At 45.5% G+C, this 27,754-nt stretch overlaps 3 protein-coding genes and 2 non-coding genes across 5 annotated transcripts; 1 reads left to right on the plus strand and 4 right to left on the minus strand.

Moving 5' to 3' along the window:
- Window positions 1-1,873: 1,873 nt before the first annotated feature.
- On the minus strand, window positions 1,874-6,209 carry LOC117842954 (UDP-glucuronate:xylan alpha-glucuronosyltransferase 1). Its single transcript, XM_034723487.2, has 3 exons — window positions 5,477-6,209; window positions 3,918-4,121; window positions 1,874-3,830 (listed from the first exon to the last, which is right to left on the minus strand). Exons 1-3 carry the CDS (start codon window positions 5,530-5,532, stop codon window positions 2,162-2,164), a joined length of 1,929 nt encoding a protein of 642 aa, XP_034579378.1. The 5' UTR covers window positions 5,533-6,209; the 3' UTR covers window positions 1,874-2,161.
- Window positions 6,210-8,384: 2,175 nt separating this feature from the next.
- LOC117841755 (small nucleolar RNA Z221/R21b) lies at window positions 8,385-8,472 on the plus strand. Its single transcript, XR_004637344.1, has one exon. It is a non-coding gene; the product is annotated as a small nucleolar RNA Z221/R21b (small nucleolar RNA).
- A 1,872-nt stretch (window positions 8,473-10,344) lies between these two features.
- LOC117838109 (uncharacterized) lies at window positions 10,345-13,630 on the minus strand. The gene is made up of 6 exons (XM_034717994.2): window positions 13,262-13,630; window positions 12,953-13,164; window positions 12,511-12,828; window positions 12,362-12,436; window positions 11,848-11,922; window positions 10,345-11,145 (listed from the first exon to the last, which is right to left on the minus strand). The coding sequence occupies exons 1-6, from the start codon at window positions 13,461-13,463 to the stop codon at window positions 10,597-10,599; spliced, it is 1,431 nt and encodes a 476-aa protein (XP_034573885.1). The 5' UTR covers window positions 13,464-13,630; the 3' UTR covers window positions 10,345-10,596.
- A 7,156-nt stretch (window positions 13,631-20,786) lies between these two features.
- TRNAA-UGC (transfer RNA alanine (anticodon UGC)) lies at window positions 20,787-20,859 on the minus strand. Its single transcript has one exon. It is a non-coding gene; the product is annotated as a tRNA-Ala (tRNA).
- Window positions 20,860-21,235: 376 nt separating this feature from the next.
- Window positions 21,236-27,068, minus strand: LOC117857753 (ran-binding protein M homolog). Its single transcript, XM_034740606.2, has 11 exons — window positions 26,917-27,068; window positions 26,389-26,772; window positions 25,859-26,005; window positions 25,341-25,427; window positions 24,703-24,748; window positions 24,174-24,253; window positions 23,816-23,972; window positions 23,158-23,226; window positions 22,890-22,949; window positions 22,032-22,118; window positions 21,236-21,858 (listed from the first exon to the last, which is right to left on the minus strand). Exons 2-11 carry the CDS (start codon window positions 26,766-26,768, stop codon window positions 21,577-21,579), a joined length of 1,395 nt encoding a protein of 464 aa, XP_034596497.1. The 5' UTR covers window positions 26,769-26,772; window positions 26,917-27,068; the 3' UTR covers window positions 21,236-21,576.
- Window positions 27,069-27,754: the final 686 nt, after the last annotated feature.

Genomic DNA, 27,754 nt, shown 5'->3' on the forward strand with positions numbered 1-27,754 from the left:
GATTCCTGTTTGCCAAGGGTTGCAAGTCCCACATCACATTTCCGAGATGTGTGGTTAGGTCTCACTACGAGACCTTTACAAATGATACACTAGTAGGTGTTGACAAACTCCTTGTCGAGTATTGGGCCTTGCAGAAATTGTACGTGTAGAACTGTACATTCTCATATGCTATCTATCCTAATGCCTTTTATAGCATCAGGTGTCATTAATTGTTTCAATCTTTGCTTTTATAGGTTGATTATCTTGTGAAATATTTTCATTCCGAGGTAATTCTTAAAACGCAATCTTGTTCTTCTTTATTATTTTTTCTGTTATCTCTTATAAGCATCGTAGATTACACTCGTTCATAGGGCTTTGATTTGAAGGTTATTACTAGAGTTGCTCTAAGTGATTACTTTTAACCAACTAGCAAAGTGCATGCGCATTACATATATAGAATCCAAAGTACACTGTGTGCACAAACAAATGCAGTTTATCCCTTTCTCCATTTGTTGTATTAATGTTTGTTTTCCTTTTCATATGCATTGATTCTATTTTGAGATTTAATGGTAATAACTTCAAACATGTGCCTTTGGTTCTCAGCGACAACATGGCATGTACAAGGAATGGGTGTGTGAGAAGGTTGATTTGGAGGTAACTAGGATTGTCTGTGAGACGGTTGATGAGCTAGTAGCTAAATTTTGGTTGATGAGCTGGTAGCTAAATTTTATTTCAACTTTGTTGCATTAGTAATGATATTTTAGTATCAATTGTAATTGTGATGAATTTACTCTGCTTTTGTGCATAGGTCCTGTGCCCTTATCATCTTTATGTGCGACTCCTAAGAAAAAAAGATGATGATTGCAAAAGAGCTTGGCCTAGTGACAACCGAGGAGCCAAGTGTAATAAATGTCTTTTTATAGAAAACAAAATGATATATCAAAATATTTGTCGCTGTTAACTTTTTAATAACTATGTTTGACCATTCACCTTATTAAAAAAATTATGCAAGTATCATTTACTTTGTTTGTAGCTTACTTTAATATCATAGGTATTTTAAGATTGATTTATCTTTTCGTACATTTGCAATAATTTTTTGAATAAGACGAATGGTCAAACGTTGCAAGAAAAAGTCAACAGCAACATATATTTGATATGGAAGGAGTACAACACAATATCTGTGTTCCACACCTGTTTCGTGAAAGTTCTTTCTTTCTTTGCTCATGTGATGTGTAGGACATCAATCCAGTGTGTGCAAGCACCACTGACATGCCGGTGATCAGTGAAGAGCACCAACAGGCAGAGTCTGAAGATGGCCCCCGACGCCGCAACAGTGTTCAAGAGTGGGCCTGTTTGGCTCCAAACTGTTAAAGTTTAACACCCATCACATCGGATGTTTGGATGCTAATTAGAAGTATTAAATATAGACTAATTACAAAACTAATTGCACAGTTGGAGTGTAATTCGCGAGACGAATCTATTAAGCCTAATTAGTCCATGATTTGACAATGTGGTGCTACAGTAAGTATTTGCTAATGGTTGATTAATTAAGCTTAATAGATTCGTCTCGCAAATTAGCACAGGGTTTTGCAATTAATTTTATAATTAGCTCATGTTTAGTTCTCCTAATTAGCGTCAATCCATCTGGGCTTGAGGGGGCAGAGGCCCAGATGGCGCCATGGCGTGCGGGCGCTCTATCCGATTCAATCAATTGACGAGGAGTAAATCTGAATTGAGAGAGCGAAGGACATTGAGAGAGCGAAGGACATGAACATTGTAATGGAATTCTCAACCCTACGAATCCCATTCCCTCTCGATCGCGATTGCTGTTCTTCACCTCAATATCCACTGCTCCTCTCAATCCTCCCTGGTGCTAACATATCTGTTAGTAATATTGACGCCAAATTTCAATCGATTTATGACGAGTAAATCTCTACTGATAATGAGAAGAGCACCGAGCAGTACCATGACAAACTACAGCAGCCCTCGCTGCTTTTCTATTCGAATACCCAAGTTCAGTTGGGCAACTTGGCCCCTTTGGTTCGTCGGAAAAAAATCTCAGCCGCCAACCAACTCGTCGATCCTCACGGAGTCACGGATGGCGCCAAAATTCGAAAGCCACTGGCCCGGCGCGGGCGCGCACGCGCCGTTGGATCGTCACCGCCGACATGCCCGAGGGATGTCAGAAATTGGCAATGAGCTTGGCGTAGGACGTTGTGATCCGGTTGCCTTCCACCCGCCGGCCTGCGATCTCCCTCTCCCGGCAGGCCTCGCCGTCGCCGGCGCAGACGCTCCGTCGCGGGTCGGCGATCCGGACGGCCCAGTGGCCGTCGGAGGCGTTGGCCTCCCTCGCCCGCGCGACGTCCCACCGCAGCAGCGCCTTCTGCCGCTCGTCCAGCAGGCAGAACCCCTGCAGCGGCGGCGGCAGCGCGTCGTGCACCTTCCACCACCTCGCGTGCGCCTCGTCGCTGGCGAACTGCCGCAGCGCCGGCACGTTCCAGTTGCAGTCGTAGTCGCGGAAGCAGAACCACGGCTTGAGCCCCACGAAGTGCACGGCGAGCGCCACGGGCGGGTCCGCCGCCAGGACGCGCCGCTTCGCCGCGCGCCGCTCCGCCGTGTCCCCCTCCCAGAAGTGCTTCATGTAGTTGGCGTGCGACGGCAGGCGGTGCCACCACGAGAACACCTCGTTGAGGTACCCCTGGTCGCCACCGTTGTACGACTCGATGTCACCGACGTGCGCCGCCAGCAGCCGGAACGTGCACTCGCAGGGCTCCACCACCATCACGCCGGAGTTGAACCGGCTGCCGTCGTTCCCCGTTGCGCTCACCTCCGGCATCCCGAACAGCGGCTCCATCGGCCGCTGCACCAGCAGGTCGGCGTCCAGGAAGATCACCCGCTCATACTCCGTCAGCGTCCACAGCCAGAACTTGCTGTAGTTCCACTCGTTGTACGCGTCCCGCGACGCCCGCGGGTTCCGGATCCGCCGGATCGCCCGCACCTTCCAACCGGCCGCCTCCAGCGCGCCACGGTGCCGCGCGCCGATCGTCTCGTCCACCAGCGCCACCATGTCGCGCCCCGACCCCGCCATCCGGATGCTCCGCGCCGCCGTGATGGCGCCGCACGCGTACAGCTGCTCCGAGTGGAGGATCGTCACGTACGCCTCCCGCTCCGGCGCCGGCGAGGCGTACGGACCGCCCAGGGCCTTGAACGGCATGGCGAGCTTGCAGGACCCCACGGGCAGCGCGAGCTTCCGGTTCAGGTCGTCGGCGTCCGGCCGGTACAGCCACACGTCGCCGTCGCGCGCCACCTCGTCCCGGCACCTGAACAGGTTCGGCGCCGGGAAGCACCGGGACACCACGAGCACGTGCGCCGCCGCCGGGCGACGCCGGCCGTGGCGCGCGGCGAGGCGCGCCGTGGCGAGCTGCAGGTGCAGCCGCGCCACATCCTTGGACCAGCTGGCCGCGCGCCCGCACGGTAGCTTCACCGCGACGACATCGTACAACTCCGTTCCCGCCGCCGCCGGCTCCGGCAGGTCCGGGCACGACGGCGCGCCGTACAGCTCTTCCTCGTCGATCCATTCAGGGTACAGGTGCTCCCAGGTGACGTTTTTCCCGACGGGGTCAAGGCGCACCGTCGAGGCCTCCGTCTGCGGCAGCCGCGCCCTCCATTCCTCGACCTCGCCGGCGTCGAAGTTGAGCAACGCCACCCGGAGCCCACCGCCGTCCTCTGCCGGAGCGACCTGCAGTTTCACCGCCGTTTCGATCTGCGACCAGTCGATCTTCAGGCTAGACGCGTACCCGGAGTTCGGCGCGTCGGGGTGCGACATCCAGCTCGCCTTCGACGCCTCTGGCCTGAGTTTTCCAGACAATTATCAGTTAAGTTCTTGGATCATTGGATCAAGTAGCTGAAGTTTATTCATTGTCTGAAGATTTGCTCACTGTGTGTGGTGTTGTTCAACGGCGAGGTGGATCGACGGCGAGTTGAGGAGGCCCATGAAGGAGCCGCACATGAGGAGGACGAGGACGAGCTTCACGTAGAGCATCTTGCCGCTGTAGCCTTCGGGCAGCAGCGCGCTGAACGGCTTGTACTTGGCATCCTTGGCATAGTAGCTTCCGATGCAATCCTTCTTGCTCAAACCGGAACTGAAATCGACACAGCAAGAATTGATTTTACCGTCAGTAACTCAGTGGTAAGAACCCAAAATAATGGATCTAGGTGAAACGTGTCTTTGAGACGATGGAATTATGCCTTTCTGTAAAAAGTATAAACTATTTTTTACTGAGTTGTTAATTGACGTTCGTTTTAACTTTTTACAGCGTAACTGGAAAGCATCTGACGCCTTTGGTCCATTCCACTCTGCTTGTGCAATGACTAAACCCTGATCCTCTTCAATTTGGCGTTAAGTTTTCCAACCCAAGACCTGAGAAAGTCGTTGGTCACGCTGGATTTTGTTCTTCACCTACTCCAGCAAGTCATCTAGAACAGTTAGCTCCATACCCCTAACGGTCCAACTGCCAAGCGTCAGAAAGCTCCGTCGATTTCCTCAACGTCATCGCTGACTGCGGTAGTAATCCCCATCATTCCCCCCCACCCTTTCGTTATCGCTGACAGCTTCGTCTCCTGCCATTTAGGTGTTCTCATGTGTCGCCCTCTGTTTGTCCTGCACCTACTATATTCAGAGCCCTGTTCCTGTCGCTTGGCATGAAGAGAGACTTGTTCAGAACTGAAAACAGCGTCGCGACTTCTTCATCATCCACCAACTGATTCACCCTAGGAGAGCGTTGTTCGTTGCACCGGATCAATTGCTTGGTCAGAACAGGTGAGCCAACCATGGAAGTAATAACTTGGCACGTGATTATTCTAAATTAATCCGGGTTAGCTCATCCGAAAAACTTTTGAAAATAGATAATCTCGTAGGCAACTTTGAAAAAAAAGGGTTCTGTTAACTGCACACGGAATTTGGACGGTACACCTATCATGCCTCTGAAAGTAACAAGTGCTCCCAAAGTCACCAGGATTAGATGCGGTGAAACCGATTTTCTTGACAATTTACGAACCAACATACTATAATAACCAAGTTTCAGATGGTGACTTTGTAACACTAGACTCCGGAGCATGATCGAGTAAACTTTCGACATATGTGTATATATTTGCACAATCGGTGTGATCAGTGTAGCATGAATGGGAAAGAACCTCTCTTCTAAGAAGAAAAGATACGTAGCTCTCCTACGTATTCTCGAAAAAATGAATGGGAAAGAACACGGTGAAAACAAATGTTAAGTGGATGAGGGCAACAAAACTTGAAACGTTAAACCACTTCAATGAGGTAGCATCATGCATGGCGTTCGCTAATCATTTCATTGCCCATTGCCACACGAACAGGAGATGAACAGAGTTCACAAGAAGATGAATGAAGTAGTACAAGGCGGTTACGGTTAGGAAGCATGATTCTCCACAGAAAATGAAGAGAAGGGGGAAGGGGATAAAAAAAACTCACAAAGTTCTGTCCAAGCGATGCCTTTTCTCTGCATGAGCGCAAGCAAAGCCTCTCATCTTGATGCACCAAGAGCAGCTAGCCCAGATGAAACCCTGGTATTGTTGCCTCTTGTACGAGGATAGGGAAGACCGATGACGAACTTTGCCGATCGATAGACCGAGCTCCACTGTATATGGATCCTGAGAGATTGATCCTCTCCAGCTATAACAAAAACCTGTAGCTGAAGCTTGATCTGTTTAACTGTTGGAGCAACTCAAGCATGAACCAAAACAAGTCCTGTTTATCTGTGTTAACAGGGTCTCTCAAGCGAAGTTCTGAGGACAAATGAGAGTTGAAACCAAAGCCTGGAAGCAACTTATAGCACTGGGCACAGCTGGGGCAGGTGAGGTGAGACCAAAGCTTAGGAAGGGACGACACTTGGTTGACAAGTTCAAGCAGGGAGGAAGACCGGGTCCCTTTCACAAGTGTTTGGAACACGTCACATGACACGACGATATCCCCGGCCTGCACTGCAAAAGGCACATTCATGCTTTGCATGGAAGGGTGAAGTAGTTAGCAGGGGCATGCCCTTCCAGACCTAGGATAGAGAGAAAAGGTAAAGGAAGAAGAGGAGGAACAATCCCCTTCATTGGTTGTTCAGTTGTTCCCTTGTCTTCTCTTGTTAACGGGTATGTTTTCATCCATGCTCAGTGATCACTCCACCGTGCTGAACGCCGGCCTCTGTCTTTGCTTCAGGTGTGACCTTACTTATGTTATGTGCAAAGAAAGAGTTGGTGCAACTCATCACAAAAAAGGCTCTGACAAAGATGTACGCAACTGAAGCAAAGACCACATCACTAGCCCTTCAGTAGTCTCTTTTGGATGAGACCTTGACTTCTTGCTAGATTTCTGTGTGCATAATATGCAGAAGAGGTAGCATTTCTTGGTACAGGGTGAAAGATCTGAAGGCAGAGAGAGGAGGTAGATGCCTTTTGCTGTGGTTGGAACGTAGATTGGCTACCATATACTACAAACGCTGCAGGAGTGCAGGTTTGAGAGACGTTCACCAAACCCAACCGGTGGATGCATCGGCGGCCCGGGCGCGTGTGCGTGTGTTTGGTTGGACCTGAAGCAAGTCCTGCTCCATCTGCAGATGCCTTTGTGGCCAAGGGATTCAGGTAAACTCAACCAAACCTTACAAACAAGGTCACACTACTACATAACCTAGGGTGGAATCTAGGAAAAGTACTACATAAACAAACAAATAAAAAAAGAGGTTCCAAAAGAAAAGAAAGAAAGGGAACTTGGTACACACAAAAAAAAAACACAGCAATAAAAAAATGGAGACAAGAGAAGTGAAGGAGAGGGAATAATCTTGACTTGACACTGACAGAACCATTAGGTACGTTGTAACAAGAAGAATTTAGTGAAGGTTACCGGGCACCAAAGTAATCTTTCCCTGTGTGCTATTAGGTGAACCGTGTGGAACATTGATGTAGCTAGCCACCCGTGGAATATAAGGTTGGAGTCGTTGTTGAACACCACCATGACTTGGACTACCGCCCATTGCTACTCCGATCCTTTCCATCGGTCTCAAGCGTAGCCGTAGGGCAGCTGTGCCGACTATTCCTTCTCATCCAGACTACCAATCTGCAGAGTACGTACGTGATTGCAGAGGAAAGTTGAACACCACATACCACTGTGAACTGGCTGCAATTATATGTGGAAAATAACTGCATATAATATACGTTTGGGTTCATAACGGAGCAGGTCTTGCTTCGCTTCCAGATGGAGGGATCGCGAGAGCTGCGAGGGCGTGCGAGTCATTTGCTTACCTCACACCTCAGGGTGCAGGCAAGACGTTTGTTTCTTCCTCGTCTGTTCCATGCGTGCATCCAACTGCTTCTTTGACCCGGCTTCTCTCTCTCTCAATCTCTCCAAATGGTCGGAGAAGCTAATCATCACCGTCCTGTCGCCCCAGGGTTGCTTGATCGGGTCATCTATCTCTCCCATACGACTTCTCTTTGGATCTTCCGTGTCGTCACCGTCCTACGATTTCGGCTGGCAGCACGCGAGACGCAAACCGAACCCAACCAGATGAAACAAAGACACGCCAAGAGGGAGAGTGGAAGCATCCCTGGTGTTGCCTGAGATGAGATGAGAGCCTCACATCGAGTACTGCTGGGAGTCCAAATTTTTGCCGGGTCTGTTGCGCTCAGATTGACGAGCGGGCCGGCCGTCAAAAGGATGAACAAAAACGTACACAGAGAGAGAGGAGCTTCCTCCAGAGGAAACGGGAGACCGAGTGAGTGAATGCACGTGCACGCTTTTCTTTCTTCCCTTTTCTGATGAACGTTGATTCCACGTTGTAGGGTTTTTTCTGCACGTTCCACGCTGTGTAGTTGGGGGAACAGAACTTGACTTTTTTGAGAGAGAGAGAGAGAGAGAGAACTTGACTACTTACTTCTACAGCAGGGAAAGTCTTGCAGGGCCTCGAGGGCCATATCGTGTACGGGCACAATTGGGCCAAGGAATTTGCAAAACAAGAGCGCATAGTTGTTGGGCCACAATCAGACGAGCCCGGCATACTGTCAATGGGCTCTGCACACGGAGAAGCCCACTGCGAGAAGGAAGAACGAACAGAAGAAAGAAACCCTAGTAGACAAGACGCCGCCGCCGGGTTTCTATAAATACGACCGTCATAACCCCGTCCCCTCCACCATCTCCCCGCCGCCGCTCGCCGATGCTGCAATGGATAATCCTCGCCTCAGCTCGGCGTCATCTTCTCTGGGTTCTGGGATTGTTGCGTGTGTTCGTCGTTGGGTTGGGGATCTGTCGTTGCGTGTGTTCGTCGTTGGGTTGGGGATCTGCTTTCTTTGCGCGGAGGGGATCTGTTCCCGTCTTGTTTACGAAGAGGAAATCGCGGCAGCGGCAATGATGATACGAGTATTTAGTCATGCACCACTCTGAATATCTGTGCTGACAAACAACTTACTACCCATTATTCGTCTGAGCCCTCTCGTTGCATGTTCGTTCTCCTCTGTTTCTTTTCTTAGATTTGATTTTTTTTGAGATGGCAATCAGGGTTTTTTCGCGCTGGAGAATGCGATATTGGTTCGATTGCGTTTGGTAGTTTTTGGATGGTTTTCTGGGAACCAGATGATGAGGATCAGACGATCCAACCATGATGCGGACTGAATTTTATTTGAGGTCAAATCTACATGCCGCTGATGGTTCTCCAGTTACCAATCCTCTAGTTTTTCTGAACTGCGCTTTCTAAATCGATTCTGCAGAGTTTGCAGATGGTTCTGATTTGACCTTATTTTATTGTCCTAGTTGAATTCCGGTTTGATCGTTGATGGTAATGGAAAGACGTTGATGTAATGGAAAAACGTAAGCCCATTAAGTATTAACTGTAAATCTTTCAAAAAAAGAATGAAACTGTAAAAGTGGCGAACAGAAGTTTGCGTGGTGCTACCTATAACATGTATCAACACAACAGAACTGAAGAATGCGCTGCTGGACTGGATTGTCAAATGTTAGCAAGGATAAATATCGGTAACTGAACAAAATTGTTTGCCCATTGCATCGGTACACGCTAAATGTTAGGAAAGATGAAAGAGTGGCGTATCATGTACGGAGTAAACTCATATCATGTTGCATTTTTGCATGTAAGACGATGGTGGTATCCCGCACAGTCTGTATGGATGGGCCGTAGCTTTTTGGAAAATTAGCTGTGAGATGTGAAAAAATAATTATTGAAAAAGTAGCGGTGAGCTGTGAAAAAATAGCTATGAATTTTGAAGAAAAAAAAAAGCCTAACTATGGGCTTTGAAAAAAAACTGTTTGAAAAGCTATTTAGTAGATCAGCTGTGGAGACTTCATATGTCATTCATTGTCCACCCCACACAACCTTTTCCCTCTCACTGATGAGCGGACCCCGCTCGTTAGTCCCTTCTTCCTCTGAACAAAGATGAGCGGACCCCGCTCGTTAGTCCCTTCTTCCTCTGAACAAACAAGGTCTTGGCTGCGTGCGAATGAGCTTGTGATGTGAATTGGCTCTCCCTCTCATTGACGAGCGGACCCTGCTCGTTAGTCCCTTCTTCCTCCGGACAAACAAGGCCTTGGCCGCGTGCGAATAAGCTTGTGGCGTGAATCGGCTGGAGCTTGGGCGATGGCGATCGGTGAGGGAGCTAAGCGGCACGGGGAGAGAGAGGGAGGGGCCGGTGGCGGCGAAGGGCAGAGCTAGGCGGATGCTAGCATAGAGGAGGAACGACGGGCAGCGCGGGGAGAGTGGGAGGGGCCGGCAGGTGGCGCAGGAAGGAGGGGTCGCTGGGCGGCGCGGGGAGGGAGGGAGGGGTCGGTGGCTTCAAAAGGGCACGGGCAAGGCCATGTCGAGATTGAAGAGCGTCACGCCACCCAGAAAGGAGAGAGGGGGACCGTCGGAGATGGAGGAACACCGTCGGAGCTCATTTCAGGGGGCTAACGGAGGGGACTGCGGGATGCCGCTGGCAAAAGCACAACCCTAGCTGCGCCGCTCCTCAGGAGAGGGAGGACCGAGAGGAGGAGAGGGGGGAGACGGGATCAAGTCGAGGAAAGAACGAACCAATATCTTCATAACCAGTAGCAGGTGAGTAATTTCTTCGAACTTACCGTTTCACAGCTAGAGAAAGCAAGCTTGGGAGAAGCTACTTTTACCCAAAGCACCTCCAGATTGCAGGTTGGGTAGTCCTTGGCTTTTAGTTTTTTTAAGCCAAAACAGCTTAAAATCTCAACCAAAGGGACCCTTCCGCAGCCCTCCGGCTATGTCGATGATCGCCACAATACGCCACTGTTAAAAAGCTTTAGCAAACTGACCTGCCAATGGTACAAACCACTGGTGCGCCATATCGTCAAGGCATGATGTTAACTAAGAAATACAGTTCATACAAAATTTGAGTTACAACTACAGTTCCATATCCATCAAAAGGATTTTACATGCCTAACACAAAAATCTGAAATCATAGTACATCTAACAGCTCCTGTTAACGTTTGAGGCTTCTAGCTCATAAAATTCAGCACAAGAGCTCTAACTGAAAGGATACAGCAACAAAATTGTCTTATCTTTTCACTAAATTCAGCACGAGTTAGCATCTCTGCTGCTACACATACTTGCCTCTGTACTTGGGCTTCAACTCCCTATCAGGTTTCGCATCTTGTGCCGGCTCAAACACAGCGGAGTGGAGGTTTCCCTCCTCCATCCACTTCTGATGGTTCTCCCTGAACTCCCGGTGCCGCTCCTCAGCCGCCCTCTCAATCTCCTCGGTATAGGGGGCGACCTTCACCATGGTCAGCAGAACCCGGCTGTACCGGTAGCTCAGTATCTGCTCGCAGGAGGCAATCAGCTTGAAGCAGGGGTGCTCGGGGAACTGTGGGCTGGCGACACGGCTGTCGGCACCGTCTTCGCCCCGCAGGACAGGGTAGAAGAAGACGAGCCTGCCGCCCATGACCAGCATCCTCGCAGCAAGGTGAAGGAGGTCATGGACGCACTCTGCAAGGCTGTATGGCGCGGTGGATGGGATGTGGTTGTCCCGTTTTTCGTCCGGGACCGTGTAAGGTCCTTTGACTCCTTTTATGATCTTCCGACCACCGGACTTCCGGCCACCAGCACGGACTCCATATGGTGGGTCACAAATAATTGCATCGAACATCTGATTGGTAACAAGCAGAGATATTTTCAATTCAGACAATGGAGCAAGCAAGTTTAAGATAGCTTATGGACAGCTTATGGAGGCAGAAGCAACAATTCCCGATCAACAGACAAATAAAGACAGACTCACAAATTGTAGACTCCAATCAAAGCAACAATTCAAGCAACAGCCAAATAAAGAAAAAAAACCATAATATAGGCTTTAATCAAATTACATGCAGCAATGCAACAGTTCTATTAGGCAACGGATTTCCCTATTGTGGACAAGGCTTTTCAGCTTAAGTTAGAGCATTAATCATCAAGGCACCTTGTTGAGTACAAAGTGTGCAAACAAAAAATTTATACTGAATTGGCATTTCTAGCCTAGTAGATGTGCTCATTATGTTGTTTTGTCAGGTAAATTTATTTGCTTCAGTGGACTACAAATAGATACGATTAATTATATACCGGTCATTGTCTTAAGTACACTGCACGACAAAAAACATTTCATATTTGGTTTGTTTGCAGCACTAGAACTATACAAAACCAAACAAGCAACATGTGGTCATGCAAATATCATGTGGGATACTTGCAGCACAACTAAAGACTTCTACATTGTGCATTTTGTGGAAAAGGTTGCTCACACTTTCCGTTCAGTCGCCAACAGCCACTGACGAAAATGTGATTGCAAGCACATAAATATCACATAATGCACGATGGTTACCTCCTTCAATCCAGGACGCCAAGGTGGGAGGTTGTTGTCTGCCCTTAGCAAACCTAAGGGCTCTGGTAACTTGTACTGAAGAAAAGATAATATGTTAGTACTTAACATTACGTCTAGCAATCCAGCTAATCAATTAACAAGTGAACCTAAATATTCTTGCAAAAGAAAGGGCGAATAACCAAACATGACTATTTTTTGTGACTTGTAAACTACTAAAACATACAAATCATGGTATCGGAAGCTAATACAACAACAACATTTTAATCCCAAACAAGTTGAGGCTGGAGACGAAACCTAACCAGTCACAGATTTAAAGGATAACAAGTTAAAAAAGGGTAATTGTTGTTACTTAGGAATCACTGGTGTCACCAACTCACTATCAATTGTTATATAACATTGATGTACATACCCTTGTAATGAGCCTAATATTTCCAAACAAATTGTACATGACTGTGGGCTGCAAAGACAACAATAGCATGAAACAAAATGATTCAAGCTACTGCTGCAAAATTACCTGTTCAAAGTTGCTCCAAACATTGCAATCTGGGCCACGACCATCCCGCACAACCCTTATATCGATATCTGCACCCTGAAAAAACTTTATCAGCAAGACAGAGATTAACAAAAGTTGAAGGTATATCTATTCGCACAACAAGCACGAACCATTGTCATAGCTCCAAAATGTGCAGCTGCAACCAAAATGCTACCGGTGCCGACAAAGGGGTCATACACAAGCTTTCCAGGCCGTGCGAGACCTTGATTGGCCATAAGGAAAGCCATTTCAGCATCCATTGCAGTCGGGCCAATGTACTTCCTGCTCTTGAGCTGATAAGTTGGCAGGAGATGCCTATCAGCCGCTCCAACCTCCCGGCCAAAGAATATAGTCCTCTTCGCAACTGGCGGGAGGCCATTGTTTGACCCATAATCATCTGTCTCCATGACAAAGAACCTGTGATCAGGCTTCTTCAAATTAACACGGCCCTGAAAAGAACCAAAAAGAAAAGCCTTGTTACCCAGATAGTCACACAGCATCAAGAAGATCATCAACACCAATATAAATTTGAACGAACACCACCAATATAAATGGATCAAACATGTCATCAACCTTGAATGGTATGTAAGTGAGGCTCTGCATGATCTCGTTCTGCTCTTGGGAGCTGATCACCTTGCCGAAGCTGTCCACAACAATCTTGAAAGTGCTGTCCGGGGTCAGAAACGGCAGCTTCCTCTCGTCGGGGTACTCTCTGACAGACTTTTCCAGCTCCTCGTAGGTGGTGCCATGCCCCCAGAGCTCGTAGATCCCCTTCACTAGCAAGCCTACCCACACGACGCCCAAAAATCACACGGAAGAATCAGTAAACGGCAACCGGAGGAGAGGGGTGGGAACTGAAAGGGGACTTGAGCTCGCGCTTACTGCGGTTGGCGACCTGGGCGGCCAGGCGCTCGTCGCCAGGGAGGCGGACGAGGTGGAACGGAGAGTCAGCGTGGTGGTTCTCCGGCATGCGCCACTCGACGGATTCGCCGGAGCCCGGGCCGGAGAAGAGCTCGGCGAGGGACTCCACCTCCGGCCGCCGGTAGTCCAGGAGCCTGTGGTAGAACACGCACAGGTACCACATCTCTGCTGCGCTGCTTTTCTCCGCCCCTTACTACTTAGGTGAGAAAGAAACGCTGGAGCGGTGCCGTGGCTCGGCGTCTCCGGCGGCGGCGGCGGCGGAGGGAATCAAACGAAGCAAAGCGAAGGATTGCGATTTGCGAGAAGGGGCAAAACCTACCAAAACCCCGGCCGGAGTACCGTAGCTGACATGTGGCCCGCCAAGGTGCCGCCCTTGTGTATTCGTGGGCTTGGGCCTGCACAACATCACAGGCCGACAAGTTTGCTCGAGTTCGTCACGGGCTCTCACGCCAATATTCAGTTTGGCACAAGTATACACTTGTAAACTATACAAGAATCCCCTGTCTGAATATGCGTTTGACAACGGACGCCTGCATAGCAGATACATGGTGCTGATTAGGCATTGCATCATCTTTTAAAAGATGCCAATCAAAAGGAGAGACATTGGAAATTTTGAAGAACAACATGCTGCTCAAAGTGCCATCTATAAGCAGTTCGTAAAGAAATGTGCATCGTCCAGAGTATGAGCAAGCATCTTCTTCCTGAAAATATCAAAGGACCCTTGAAAGTCTTAATACACAGTTAACTCTTAATGTCAAATACAGTCAAAATGATTGGGCCACACTCTGATAGAAGTAAATTTAAGTAATCTGATAACACAATTTTTGTTCTAGATTAGTATAGGCAAGAATCATTAATTCATTGAGAACTGATCCGGTGCACCTCTTTTAGAAAATTGCACGAATCATAAAGCAACCCCTAATTAAATAACTGTTTGTTTAATTATTTTCCACCAAATCACGTCTGGGCCGAAGCCCTACCTGTGCCCAGCTCGTGCCCCAGCCCATAACCAGACTGGATCTCACTCATCCCCCTCCCGATCATCCTTCGGTTTTGTTTCGTTTCCGCGTGAGGGAACGAGCAGGAATCGCGACGCTCGACGACGGGGTTCTACGGTGACGGTGCTCCACATGCCAGTGCCCTTCCTGGTGGATCACGACATGGCCGGCGCTTGCCGCCGGCTTGTGGTCATCGAGGATTTCAGTCAGGACTGCCACCGCAACAGCTGCGTCCTGGACGCCATCACAGGTGCCGACGACGACGCAACACCCACCGTCGCATCCCTCGAAAGTCGGCATAAAGAACACGGGATCAGAGTCGAGATCAAGAGAGCGGGAGATGAGATCCGGACTGGACATGGACTAGGCGCTGTTAGGGCCGGCCCAGAGAAGATTCGGAGGAAAATAATTAAGAAAATAGCTCATTAATTATATACTAGGTGAAGGCCCGTGCGTTGCAACAGGCACAAAAATTCAAATGAGTTAATAGGTCTTCAAACAAATGACATGAAATTAATACACCTATATAAAGATTATGGTATGTATGTTTACAGGCCGAAGTAAGATTTTTCAGCAGCTTTTGGAGCAAACTCTCTTTCAGCTTTGAGGCAGCAACTTGTTCAAGAGCTATGGTAAACTTTGGATGTTCAAGTAGAATATAATGGAGGCTCCAGCCACTTCTCACTGAATTCAACACTGAAACAGTGCAGCGCTCTATGTGTCTATCCACTCAAGCAAGAAACCACACAAACCCTTTACATTGTATCTTCTCCTGCTTCACATGTGAGCCATCTCAACAATTAACCAACAAAAAATGCACTGCAAAATGTAACCAGGACTCTCTTAGACCTCATGGATGTACTCTATTCCTACATTAACGCAAGTCCCTTTTAAAGAAAAAGTAAAAATATAAGTGAGGCTTTCAAAATAACTAAAGTTTATTTTATCACTCCTCGCCCGTCAATCATCTTATCACCATGTATCTTGCCTCCTTACCTGTATAGAAGTTCTTTTAGGGGTGTTTGATACAAGTACTAAACTTTAGGAGGGTCACATCGGATGTTCGGACGTTAATTAAGAAGACTAAACATGAGCTAATTATAAAACTAACTGCAGAACCCTTATACTAATTCGCGAGACGAATCTATTAAGCCTAATTAATTCATCATTAGCAAACGGTTACTGTAGCCCCACATTGTCAAATCATGGACTAATTAGGCTTAATAGATTCGTCTCGCGAATTAGACTCCATCTGTGCAATTAGTTTTATAATTAGATTATATTTAATACTTCTAATTAGTATCTAAACATCCGATGTGACATGTCCTAAAGTTTAGGACGCCGGATCCAACAGGCCCTAATATGATGTCAAAATTACTTGAAAACTAAATTATGACAAAACTTGCCATACATTAATGGACAGAGGGACCAGAGTATGTATTTGTAATAGTCTCACAGACATATCATCTTATCAGTATCATTGGAACCATACAAATTAATTAAGCACTCTAAAGAAAAAAAAATTAACCAAATACAATTGAACCATGAGGGATGACACAAATTGAAGTCAACTCATCTTCATTTTCAATGGTACAAACATGTGTTGAATTGATGTGTTTAAAGAGAGAATCAGGTTGGGACTGTAAGGCACTGCATATCAATATGATTTGCTTCAGGAAATAATAGAGAACTATCTCATCTGATGGCCAAGGATGAAGTGCATAAATTTATCTGATATTGTGATGGAAGCCTTGAAATGGCACAGGGCTTTATGTGATTATGGTCATTATCGGATAGCAATATTGATGAGTCATTCAATTGGTACAAAGCACATTAGACCAAATGGAGAAGCTGGAGTCTACTTATCTGATGGGTGATGACGATCACATTGTGTCAGATCACATGTTCAAAATTGAAAATGGATTTAGAAGGATATTGCTAGAAATACCTTGAAAACGATGATACCCTCCATGTTCCTGCCGTACCCCGTCTCAGGCCTCCTCATTGACATTGAGCCTATTCAGAAATGAATGCCCAATTTCGTCCAATTCAGCTCAAGGAATCCATTTGCGTCGAAGGAGCAGGCGCCTAGAGAAAGTTCAGTAACAGATGCAGTTCCGTTTCAGTTTTTTGTCAGTAATTGAGCCAGTAACCTGAAACTGAACTAAATACATAATAGATGTTACAGTTATATATTTAACAAAATGTACAACAGTTAATCTTTTAATTTTATTGCCGACTCTTGCAACTTTCAGCACATAGGCGAGACAGCTTGTTTCAGTTCGCACATACTGTCGCCGGACAAGAACAAGTACTTGCTAAAACAGCCTTGCGTAAAACTATTGTCGGGCAAAATCCGTTGGTAGCAAGTTAAAATGTTTTCCGGCGAGTAGATGGCAGAGTATGTAAGATCGTATGTACATCACTTTTAAATGCACCTTTAGCTTAAAGTAGTGCAATGGTAAAACAAATGAGATTGTTAGTGGTAGCTAAGATATGTAGCATTATTGTTGCAATGCGCCATGCCAAATGAGATGAAGCTGCTCCCAAACAAACATTAGAACAAAATGGAGATGCTATAGATGACAGATTCCATTATTCCTTCATTAGTTCTGGGAAATACATACAGAAACCAAATCGATATGCAAGCGTGCAAATGAGCAGTTTGTAGTTTGCTGATAGCTTATCAGCGTCTGCGTTGCGAGGTAGTGCACACACCTTCAGCTAGCTTCTTAACACGTCAGGGTCAATCACTAAGCTAAGGGATATTACTAATTAAGAACAGGGAGAAGGCAGATGATAAGCACAGTGTGCCGGCAGCGACCACGCAATCGCAATCCAAAACACCAACAATTCTGGGAAAAAAACTGGATATAAAATAGGAAACCACAGGTATTCGTCATTGGAATTGCAAGGTGCTGTTTTGACCGGATTGAAATTGAAATACACAGCATTATTGTTTGAAATTAGAAACTGACACAGCAATTTCCGCAAGCAGCGAGGGGATTCCAGACTGGGTGATGGAGGGCGGGGGTTGTACCTCGAGTCCTCGACAGGCTCGACTGATGGGCTAGAGCACATACCGGTGGATGAGCCCAGTAGCATGCCCACGTGATCATCCTATTTGAGCTTGAAACTGATAGCCCTACCATTAGACAATCTTCTTAATCCCAATTTCCTGGTATCCAAAATCCTCTTTTGGTTATAGTATTCTTGATCTATGCGCACCCAAGGCCTGGTGCGGATTAGAGCTTATTTCGCTAGTATACTTCTTTACGGACCCACAGTATTTGCTAGTACTTCGTTTGGGACCCCACCAACAAGATAAGTGATCAGTGTTAGAGTGTCGAGTGATTGTTTAGCACTTTTAAACACAATCATTTATATTATACACAGTCTGTCCTTATGCATGTCACTCAAATGGAACAATTGTATTTCTGAGAACTATCTTGCACGGTTGATTGAATCTAGAACTTCACTGCTAAATAATCTATAGGGATCAAATGAGACAGGGAGCCGGCTGGTTCTCTCAGCTGCTTCTGCTCTGCTCGCTCAGAGCCACAGCATGCTGACCAACTGCGGGAGCTCGGCGACCGACGCGTGGCTGGTGCCGTGGCCGAGCCGTATAGGCTGTGATTGGTAGGTGCACGAGGGCTATCCAGGCTTGTGTAATGGCTCTTGATTTTTCTCCTCCGCCGCCTCGCTACTCCTCGTGCGGCAGGCGATCCCCGGCGGACGGACAGGAGGTCGTCCCCGCCTGGAAGAGGTTGGCGATGACGACGGCTTCGAGAGGCGGCGCCGGGAGGATGTGTGAGTGCGGAGAAGGATGTGTGATGTGAGTGCTGAGGCGGATGACGACGGCTTCGAGAGGCGGCGCGCGGGCCCTGCGTTTTGAAGTGAGTTGGAGCGATTTGAAATTTGAATGATGCTCTCCGATTGGTCCTGGGCAGACCCACACCACACCACCTCTTGCGATCGATGCGCGGTCCATAGCTCTTATCAATTTGATCATTTTGCAAGGACTTGTTGCATGCTTGTAGGTAGTAGTAGTTTAATTTATTCACTCATGCTCGATTTGTTCAATACTCCCTCCGTTCCAAATTATAGGTCGTTTTGTTTTTTCTAGATACATAGATATTATTATGTATCTAAATATAAGGTATATCTAAGTGTATAACAAAGTCTATGAATCTAATAAAGTCAAAACGACCTATAATTTGGGACGGAGGAGTACGTACTAAAGCCATCTGGAGGTTGCCGGTGGTATTTAGATTAATATATGAACTATTGTTTGCCTGTTGCATATAACTTTACTTAACGAGTTATGGCCAAGTTTTTTTTTTCCTGCGAGTTATGGTGCATGCATACAATTTGTTTTCAGATATGCCAAGTCGTATCACATACTTTTATGTAACAGTAATGATCTATAGTTATGAATATAAGTTTTGTTAGTTTTATATGAATTGTTGTTTCATACAAGTTTTAGTCTGCAAGTTATGGATAATGGGAGTTTTATATGAGAACGCCCATTACATATTATCTTTTTTCACATGTTTTTTATTCATGGCTTTTGGTCACGTATAAGTTAGGCCGAGGATTATTTATATATCTTTTCTGCGTAAGTTATATATATATAACTTTGTGTCAATAATGTGTGTGTCACAAGCTGTATACTTTGTATAAAAATAATATGCAACTTATAAACTCAGAGTTTGCTTTTTTTTTAACTTTTCTAGGCAAAGCATATAGTTTCATCAGAGATTAACTCTAGTTTTGTATGAAGATATAGATGATACAGTTTACGTATGATAATTATATATGTATACAAGTATATGCTCTGATAGTTTTTTTTTACATTTCTGTACATGAAAAATGTTGTTAAAACTAACTTTTATCGAAAATACCCCCACCCAATTTTATTCCCATTATTCCATCGGTCCCAAATGTTTTAAATACCAAAAGAGAAAAAAAAAGTGAAAAGAGGTACCCGGGGTGTTGGACGGAGGCGAGGGATGGTGTGGAAACAGCGCGGAGCACGCGAAAACTAACGGTCCAGAAAGGGAATAAATATTCCAAAAGTGGTAACCGTGCGCTGGTCGGAAATCGAATGTTGGGGGAGCTCCTGGCGCGCGCGCTGTGATTAGCGACTCCCGGCAGAGCCGGGGTTGTGTCGACGCCCCCTTGACGGCTTTTTAAGTGGTAGAGATTTGCTTTAAGATGTGTGTAATTTTCTAAAAGAGGTGTACCGGAGAGCAGTTCTCTTATTTTGTACTATTATGTAGTTCAGGGTCAAGGCTATGAACAGTAAATGGTTAATTTGATCAAAAAGATACTTCCCGATTTTTGCCACTTGCCACCAGCACTGTCTTTTCTTTTTGGGACCAGATATTGTTAAGGCATATTGGAAACATGGTCGCAGAGAGGGTGGGCATTGTAAATACATTCGTTGGTTGCCTTTGAGTACGTCAAGATGATGTTTTTCCTATCCATCCATTTTCAGCTAACTGACAGAGCGAACATAGAAACCGAGTGCTGGGGGAGACCTAGTCATTAACTTCAGTGTGCTCTTAGATTTTCACATAGAAGATCTTGCTGGTGACACATCAGAATCCAAGTACTGATTCACAAGAATCCCCTGCCTGAATATGCGCTTGAAAAAAAAAGATGCGTATTTGAAAACAGACATGCAAATCAGAAGGAGACACTGAAATTTTGATGAACAAACATGATGCTCAAAGTGGCATCCTGACATGCTGCACAGCTGCAGTGCCAATCTGCAAGCATATATGCTGCTCAAACATCAAGGGGCATCAGACGATGAGTCGTGGTTCATGCCTTCATGGAGGATTGATCCTGAGAGGCATAAACACTGACCTGTTGCAAAGCTGCTTATGTTCTTCAGTTTGTTCTAAATCTTGTTAGCTGATACTGTTTCCTGATCCTATTTGAGAGGATCGCTAACTGTTACCTCTCTAGTTCTTGCATCAGTAGACACATCTCCCCACAAAAAAAAAAGAATTCCATGACCCAATTGTTGCTGCCGGAAAAAACTACTTGCTCGTGGGCTTATAACTGGATTCAGTTACTACCTTCTAATAATAAGGTCATAAGTGAGTAAATAGTCTAGTACACTATACAAGAGTTTAATACCTAAAAGGAGCTTATACAACACACAGTGCAACTCTGACTGGCAAAAGAGTTATAGTTCATAATCCATGAACTTTTTAAATAATGGAGCAAGTTTACACACCAATTTCCACAGTCTCTCTTGTTTATCTTTTTTGTTACACCCTTTACAGATTTGCAAGGCTGATTGGAATGCATAAGGGAGGAACCGTCGGTGCCAGAGTGTGGAAGGGTCAATGATGAAATTCAGATGTGCTGGTTTTTGACGGAAAAGAGAAAAGGGTCAATAATGAAATTTAGCTTACATCAAAAGGTCTAAAAGACAACCAAAACCTCAAAATGAATAAAAAGGCAGAAAAATGTGGAGATGCGGGGGATCGAACCCCGTGCCTCTCGCATGCAAAGCGAGCGCTCTACCATTTGAGCTACATCCCCAATTAGTGAATGTAATCTTATTTATAAGTATTGTAAAAGCACACCAGTGAAAGAATGCTAGCCGAATGTAGAGACTTAAGACCAGTTTGGCGGTATCCCTTTGGTGTTATTTCACGATAGTTTATTTAATTATACGTTAAATCCTCCAAGCACACAAGCAAAACACACTATTAGAATGTTAGACGAGTGTTACATTTGTGCGTAACAGCAGTTTGGCTGTAACGTAACGAGTATCACACGCTTATGGAAAATCAAATGTCTGGCCTCAGAGAGCCTCCTGACTCGACTGGCTTGACTCCTGATAACTACCCGCGGTCAAGTCACTCAAAAAGAGGCCACCAGACGAAGCGGAGACATGCTACGAGAAACCAAGGTCTACAGGGGCGAAGGACATGTATTGAAGCGTTTTTAGCATTCGCAATGTCAAACAATACATTAGCCAACCAACAAATTATGGTAAAAGCGACGTTGGCCGAATCTGAATGTTTGTTTGTTTTCTGATTACAGGAAGGAAACTCCTTCCAAAGCGTCTGAGCTCTGTGCAATTCGGCGCACACCTATGGGAATTCAGGAACCCCAGGGAGGCTGCAGACCTTCAAAGGGAAGGAATCTGTGCTTGCTGTTGCCATGAGTCAACCCACTCCGAACGAGGTGATCCTTGGTCCTCCAAACAGCAGTTGGAGTCTAACATCTGAGTCAGATTCTCAGCTGTGCCTATCAGCGCCTCGACCTTTCACAGCTGCGCACTTCTTTGTGAAGTAGGAATGCATCTCCTTGGTCGTTGTTGAATGTGCGTCGCTCAAAGCTACATACTGTGAGCTGCCGTAGTAACCTCTCGAGACATGAGTAAAGACAGCTCTCAGGGTCCTTCATGGCAGGGTTCGTTGACAGGACAGCTGCGTTCACTGCGTCCGCCACGAATTCACGCTGGGGAGCGTCCAGCAGGTATCCAATGCATGATTCTGCAGGCTTCTCATACGCAAGCAGGGCCACACTCTCCTGCAGACAGCAGAACATTCACTGTTTAGCTCATTAATACAGAGAGTTTAGCTCATTCGAATTGGAAGTCTAGCAAGTCGTAAAGGTATCTAAGTGTTCACAAATGCATTAATATTGTAGCGGGCAATGCATGCAAGAAACCAAAAGAACCCAACAAAGAAATACATCATTACCTTCAGCAACCCCTCAAAAGCTTTGTGAGTCAAGAAGCTTGCCAGGTTAGCACGAGCATATTTCACAGCATCCTCCAGTTGTTCAGCCTAATACATTAGATAAAGTTTACAAACATGAACCCGCAATATTGTTCATGTCAACCAAAAAACAAACACCAGCTAGGGTTGCAATACAAGGAGACTGGCCACCAAAGTTGACATGGTAACTAGCAGCAATTAACCAGTTACCAACATTAAAAGTACAGCAATGGCTGGATTTGGAAAAGCAGCCACTAGTGATACTCAATTCTCACTGATTCTAGTAGGTGCTTTTCACCTAGAGTCCTAAACATCATCTCGGTTCACATATTTCACTCTGCAGTACACCAAGTTGATTAGAGCAATTACTAACCATGAAACTATCAAGGGTGACCTGAACGCAAGCATTGGTGTCCTTATGATGATGCAATACAGTCAAGATTTTATTCCACTTTCTAGCAATTAAACCCTGAATAAGTACGCAGCAGGCGACTAAGAGCATTAGCAAGCTCATATTTATATTGCAGTCAATTTTTTCCCACCTAAACCTAAGCTACAGTGAGATACGGTTGTGTTAAATTACTTGACCTGGATATTATACTACATTACTAGCTTAATTTTGAGTTATACCCATCTCAACGAGTCCCTCAGCAAATGTCAGAAGTTAATGCATATGCATGTTCATGACATTGTTCCCTACTTCTGGAAAAGCTACAATATAGAAGTGGCAACTGGCAACTAGCATACAGTGGTAATACAAGTCTAGTATTCAGCATATAATCTGAAAGTGGCATGACCTATAAAGCACAACAATTGAATTTTGGATATTCAGATAATTACCCTGATATATTCTATGAATCTCTGAGAATGGAGTAAGAAGCAAATAACCGATTTCTCATCCTGCAAAGCAAAGAAATTATTTCTTAGAATGCACAAAGAATATAACTATGTTCTTATGGAAAACATGACTCAGTGCCCTATAAGATGAAGACATTAATTGCTGGACACAACCCAATATTATTTGAGATATAGTATCGGTCATATCGAAATTTTTAGTAACATGGAGATGACAAACTAAATCAACTACAAGACGGAAGAGTAATAATACCTTTATAACTTGTGGATACCACTCCCCGAGTCTTTTGAATGTAGTGTCAATATCTCCACTCATGATAAGCTTCACCAAATCAAATAAACTGTTTTCAGAAAGCAGAAGCCATAGCAGAGGCAAAAAAAGGAGGGCAATATATCAAATCAATATCATGAACAGCATCTGAGACACGATGGAATGATGTAGACAAATGTAATAATGACAACATGGTGGCACTGCACAACTAAAGATATGAAAGAGCTCGAGCTTGCAAGGCAGCTGAGAGCCTGAGAACAAATACCAATCATCAGTTCATCACTTTCCTGTGAGGAAGAAAAAAATGCCAGCTACTGAGCTCTCCCAGATGCAATTTCAAAATGCCAATGTAGAACTTTTCAAACATAATTGATTGGCAGTAACAGTAAACAAAAGTGAGGTCCCCCTCATAACACACATAAGCAGTAACCACAATAAATATACTAGGCACAAAAGTTGCTTCATGCACCAACCACTAGGAACTGGTGTCTAATTGTCAACACTACATCAAACTAGACCAAAAATGAGCAAGTGTAGTTCTGTATAACTTTAATAAAGTGCCAACTGAATCCACAGAGATGAAACCTAAGAGACCAGAAAATGGATTCAACAAGCAGTTGCATCGAGTTTTGAAGCTCACCTGACGCAAAAGTTTTCTGTGGCTAAGACCATATATTTCTGGGGGAGGTTCCCTATGACCATTTTGGCGACTGGCAGGGGGATCAGTTGCATTTGCCAAATCAAATGAATTCAATGTATCTTGGTAGCCATAATGTAGGAGATATGAACGGACAATCCTGTTACAAGTTCATAGTACGTATCAATAAGGGAAGGCAACATAGAATATATTTCAAAAATCAGGGAAGGGAGGAGCCACATGACACATAAGCCAATCATTAAACAATTTAGTAGAAGAACCTAAATAAGGAGATATGGAAATGAAGATATGCAGGTGGTAAGCAATGAAGTAAACAAAAAATGGGTGTACTGAAGCATACCAATGACTGATGTTTGGTTCTTCCAACTTCACTTTGTCTGTCACCGATTGTTGCCTCATTTTCTCTTCAAGAATATAACCCTGCCAAATAGAAGTGGAATACATCAATAACAAAGCTACCGACATCATACACCAACTGAACACTCTTGAATCAAGTGTTTAGTAAATGGCATAAAGCCAGTTACATCATAACTATATCCACATAACATGCATAAACTCATCATCATAAAGGAAAATCAATCTTTTTTTATGGCAGCATATTTTTAGTGGTGGCTGGTCAAGGCGTCAAGGGCGCATGCAATTGAAGTTCCTTTCAATTGTGTTTGACTATGCAGCCAAATTTGAAAAAAAATGTGATGGATAATTTGTAATAGAAAGTGAAGCATGAACCATAGATGCAGAAGAGTACTGTTGATATACAGCTAGTGCCATCACTAAGACACTAAGGATTTCAAGTTGCGACAGAAAAGTGTAACAATCTTAGGTAACTGAGTGAGGTAATGGTTGATGAACAAAAACATTTGCCTCACCTCAATGTCAAAACAGAACGGTTCTTTTCCAAAGTTTACAGTCAACCTGTAACAACAATTAAGATTTTTTAGTCCCCCCCCCCCCCCCAAAAAAAAAAAAAGTTATATATGACAGTAGTGTTTTCACTAAAAAGGTAAAGCTATCGCAGGTTTGTGCAGTAATTATGGACGCTGCATAATTGCTTGAAGTGGGCATTTTAAGCAAAACAAGTCAGGTTCCATATAGTTAGGAAATATAAGCTTAACCTTGTAATACTTTTCAGTTCAAAAGTTCCAACATAGAACATCAAATTAACTGTTGACTCGCTACATCTTTTTATATGGAAGCTACAAATCATATCGACAATGATGAAGTTATGTCTGAGCATTAAACCGGGAGTCATTAACTTGTGTTACTATTTAGGTGTTGTGTCCCACTAGAAGAGAAAATCTATTGTCAATATGTAGCTGCTCAAAAACATGCAAAAGACAAATGAGCAGATTGCATTTGGTATAGGTATCACTATCCAAGTTGCAGAAAGCCCCATGTCTGCCAGATGTTTCTGCAACTAAGGTTGGAATACTAGGGGTAAAATGCAACTTAGTCCAATTAGCATTATATTTGATTTAAAGAACAAGTACAGAAGGTGGCAGCTTACTCTTCACCCTGACTATGAACTGCAACGGTAGGATATAGTGGGCCTTTGAGGTCCTTTGGAACGGCTCCAACCAGAGATCCATTTTTCCTGTGCAACAATACATTTCGAAATATGAAGTATACAAGGCAAAAAAACCTTTGAGAGCAATTAGATTACAGTGCAACAATACATTTCGAAATATGAAGTACACAAGGCAAAAACCTTTGAGAGCAACAAGAATTAAGCATACAGTATACTTCAACCTGAACATACAAGGGATGGCATACCAAAACCAGCAATTGTGTGGAGGCAGGTGCATACATACACAAGACTATCATTCTTTTTCTAAATTCAAGATTTGGCATCCTACAGATGCACTGCTAAGGATACTTGCAAATATAGAAAGGTTCGCAGTGAAGTACCAGAATAATATATTTGTCATCTTATGTACAGGAAATAGATGACCTAGAACTAGAAGGTAAATAATAGCCAATGAAACAAGCAAAAACTATCAATGTACTAAGAACTCCCAAACTTACGTGAAAAAAAGTTCTTGTGACAAGTAGTTGATGCCAGCACCAATTGTGTCACCAGATGTAAATTTGGGCCCGAACGATTCACCTTTCCCCTGACCTCGGTAAAGGTGGCCATCATCACCATGGTATCCACAACTGTTAGACTCCCAACTGGAAAGAACAAGAAAATCAATTAAACAGAAGCCGCTTAAATGTTTTAGCATTTGCAATATGGAGTCAGCTCAAAATAGAAAAAGGGTCTTATAATGAGCTTATAGATATTGCATAACATGACTTACAACTAGAAATTTCAGTACAGTCATAAAGATGAAAAGGCATATATTATCTATAGCATGAAAAAGACCTTAGGAAGAAATAATCTGGCACTTCCGCTGAACTACTGTATGTAGCTTTCCTGATCAAGTTTGCAAGCATATTTAGAGATGTGATGCAATTATCAAAAACGACATGCCAAGCTTTCGTAATAAATGACAAAAACAGAAACCCAAATCAGACTAATCGGAAAAACGGAGCAGCAAGGCAAGGACCCTCACCCCGGTTGTCGCCGCATCTTGAAGCTATCGGTTGTGAACCCAATTGAGGTCTGCCCCTTGTAGCCAGCGTTCTTGACCCCCATCTCAAAGTAGTACACGGGCCGGCGCGTGGGCGCGGGGCGGTTGGCCTGCACGACCCCGACGTCGTGGCCGTGGTTATGGCTACCAAGGTATCTGACGGACAACTTGTCGGTGGAGACGACGGCGAAGAGGCCCGAGCTGTTGACGGTGTTGAGCTCGGACGGGAGCGGCTCGGCATCCAACTCCGCCGCCGCGCGGTCCCACTCCGTCGGGCACCGCCACCGCGATGCCAGCCGCATCGGGTCCACCGTCGTCCCTGCCCCCGGCGATCCCGCCTCCGCCTCCTGGTTCGCTACCATTCGCCTGCCCAACCACCCGAGAAGAGGAAATGATGTCGAGGAAAGCAGAAAATCACCGAAAATATTGGGGGAAACGAGCACCGGTCCGGATCAAACCCTAGCACGAGGGAAATCGCGGGAACCAAGATTGGATGGGCGCGGAGCTTACCGGGAGGCGGAACGGACTGGATCGGTGGTTGCTTGCGGTTGCGGGCGGGTGGATGGGAGGAGGTCAGGGGAAGGAAAGACGGAGAGGATGAAGAAGAGTTCGGGAGAAGCAACTGGCAATGTGTGTTCCGGTTGCTAGACTGTACTGTGTTTTCTGGGCTGCGAGTTGGGCTGCGAGTAAAGTTTCAAAAAAAAAAGAGTTGGGCTGCGAGTAAAGTTTCAAAAAAAAAAGAAGTTGGGCTGCGAGTCGGTAAGATATTGAAGCCCGCTTTAGCACGGCTCATGTGGACGGAGCGGCACGGAGGCGGGGCTAACCTGGTGGCAGCGTGGAGCACCTGACCATTGGCGGGGCGCGGTGCTGACCGGCGGCGAGACTGAGCCTGCATGCATGAGCGCCGGCTTGGGGTGGATCGACGGCGGGTGGAGCACCGGCGGTGGCGTGACGCGCCTGATGCACTGACGGAGACCACGGCGGCAGGCGGCACGCAGCATTGGCGGCGTCCGCCAGCGGGAGGTGGGGTTGCGGGGCCGAAGGTGGATGGCAGAGGACCGGAGGTGGGGGCGCGGGTGAGGGGCAGCCGAGCAGGAGGAGGACCAGGAAGAAGGACCAGGAAGACGACAAGGGGTGAGAAGAAAAGGAGAAAATAAAAGAAGAGAAAAGAAAGAAAAATAGAAAGGAAAGAAACATAGAAAGAAAAAAGAGAAAAAAGAAGAAAAAACTATAAGGGTAATATGGATATTTTATATTCTCTATACATTTAAAAATACAAGAGAAGCCGTTTTGCCAAACGTTTCCCAACAAAACAGTTAGAGCAAAAAAAAATCACTTCATCGGAGAA

This window comes from Setaria viridis, chromosome 1, assembly GCF_005286985.2.
Source record: "Setaria viridis chromosome 1, Setaria_viridis_v4.0, whole genome shotgun sequence".
Classification (NCBI taxonomy): Eukaryota; Viridiplantae; Streptophyta; class Magnoliopsida; order Poales; family Poaceae; genus Setaria; species Setaria viridis.

Coding starts and splice junctions, on each gene's coding strand:
- LOC117842954 (XM_034723487.2), bottom strand. CDS start 5,532: ATGAGAGGCTTTGCTTGCGCTCATGCAGAGAAAAGGCATCGCTTGGAC. Junction 4,122..5,476: donor CATCGCTTGGACAGAACTTT/GTGAGTTTTTTT, acceptor TGTCGATTTCAG/TTCCGGTTTGAGCAAGAAGG. Junction 3,831..3,917: donor GTTGAACAACACCACACACA/GTGAGCAAATCT, acceptor TGGAAAACTCAG/GCCAGAGGCGTCGAAGGCGA.
- LOC117838109 (XM_034717994.2), bottom strand. CDS start 13,463: ATGTGGTACCTGTGCGTGTTCTACCACAGGCTCCTGGACTACCGGCGG. Junction 13,165..13,261: donor CGCCCAGGTCGCCAACCGCA/GTAAGCGCGAGC, acceptor TCGTGTGGGTAG/GCTTGCTAGTGAAGGGGATC. Junction 11,146..11,847: donor GGCGTCCTGGATTGAAGGAG/GTAACCATCGTG, acceptor GTTACCAATCAG/ATGTTCGATGCAATTATTTG.
- LOC117857753 (XM_034740606.2), bottom strand. CDS start 26,768: ATGGTAGCGAACCAGGAGGCGGAGGCGGGATCGCCGGGGGCAGGGACG. Junction 22,950..23,157: donor GGTATCCACAAGTTATAAAG/GTATTATTACTC, acceptor TTTGCTTTGCAG/GATGAGAAATCGGTTATTTG. Junction 21,859..22,031: donor CTTTTGAGGGGTTGCTGAAG/GTAATGATGTAT, acceptor TGCTGTCTGCAG/GAGAGTGTGGCCCTGCTTGC.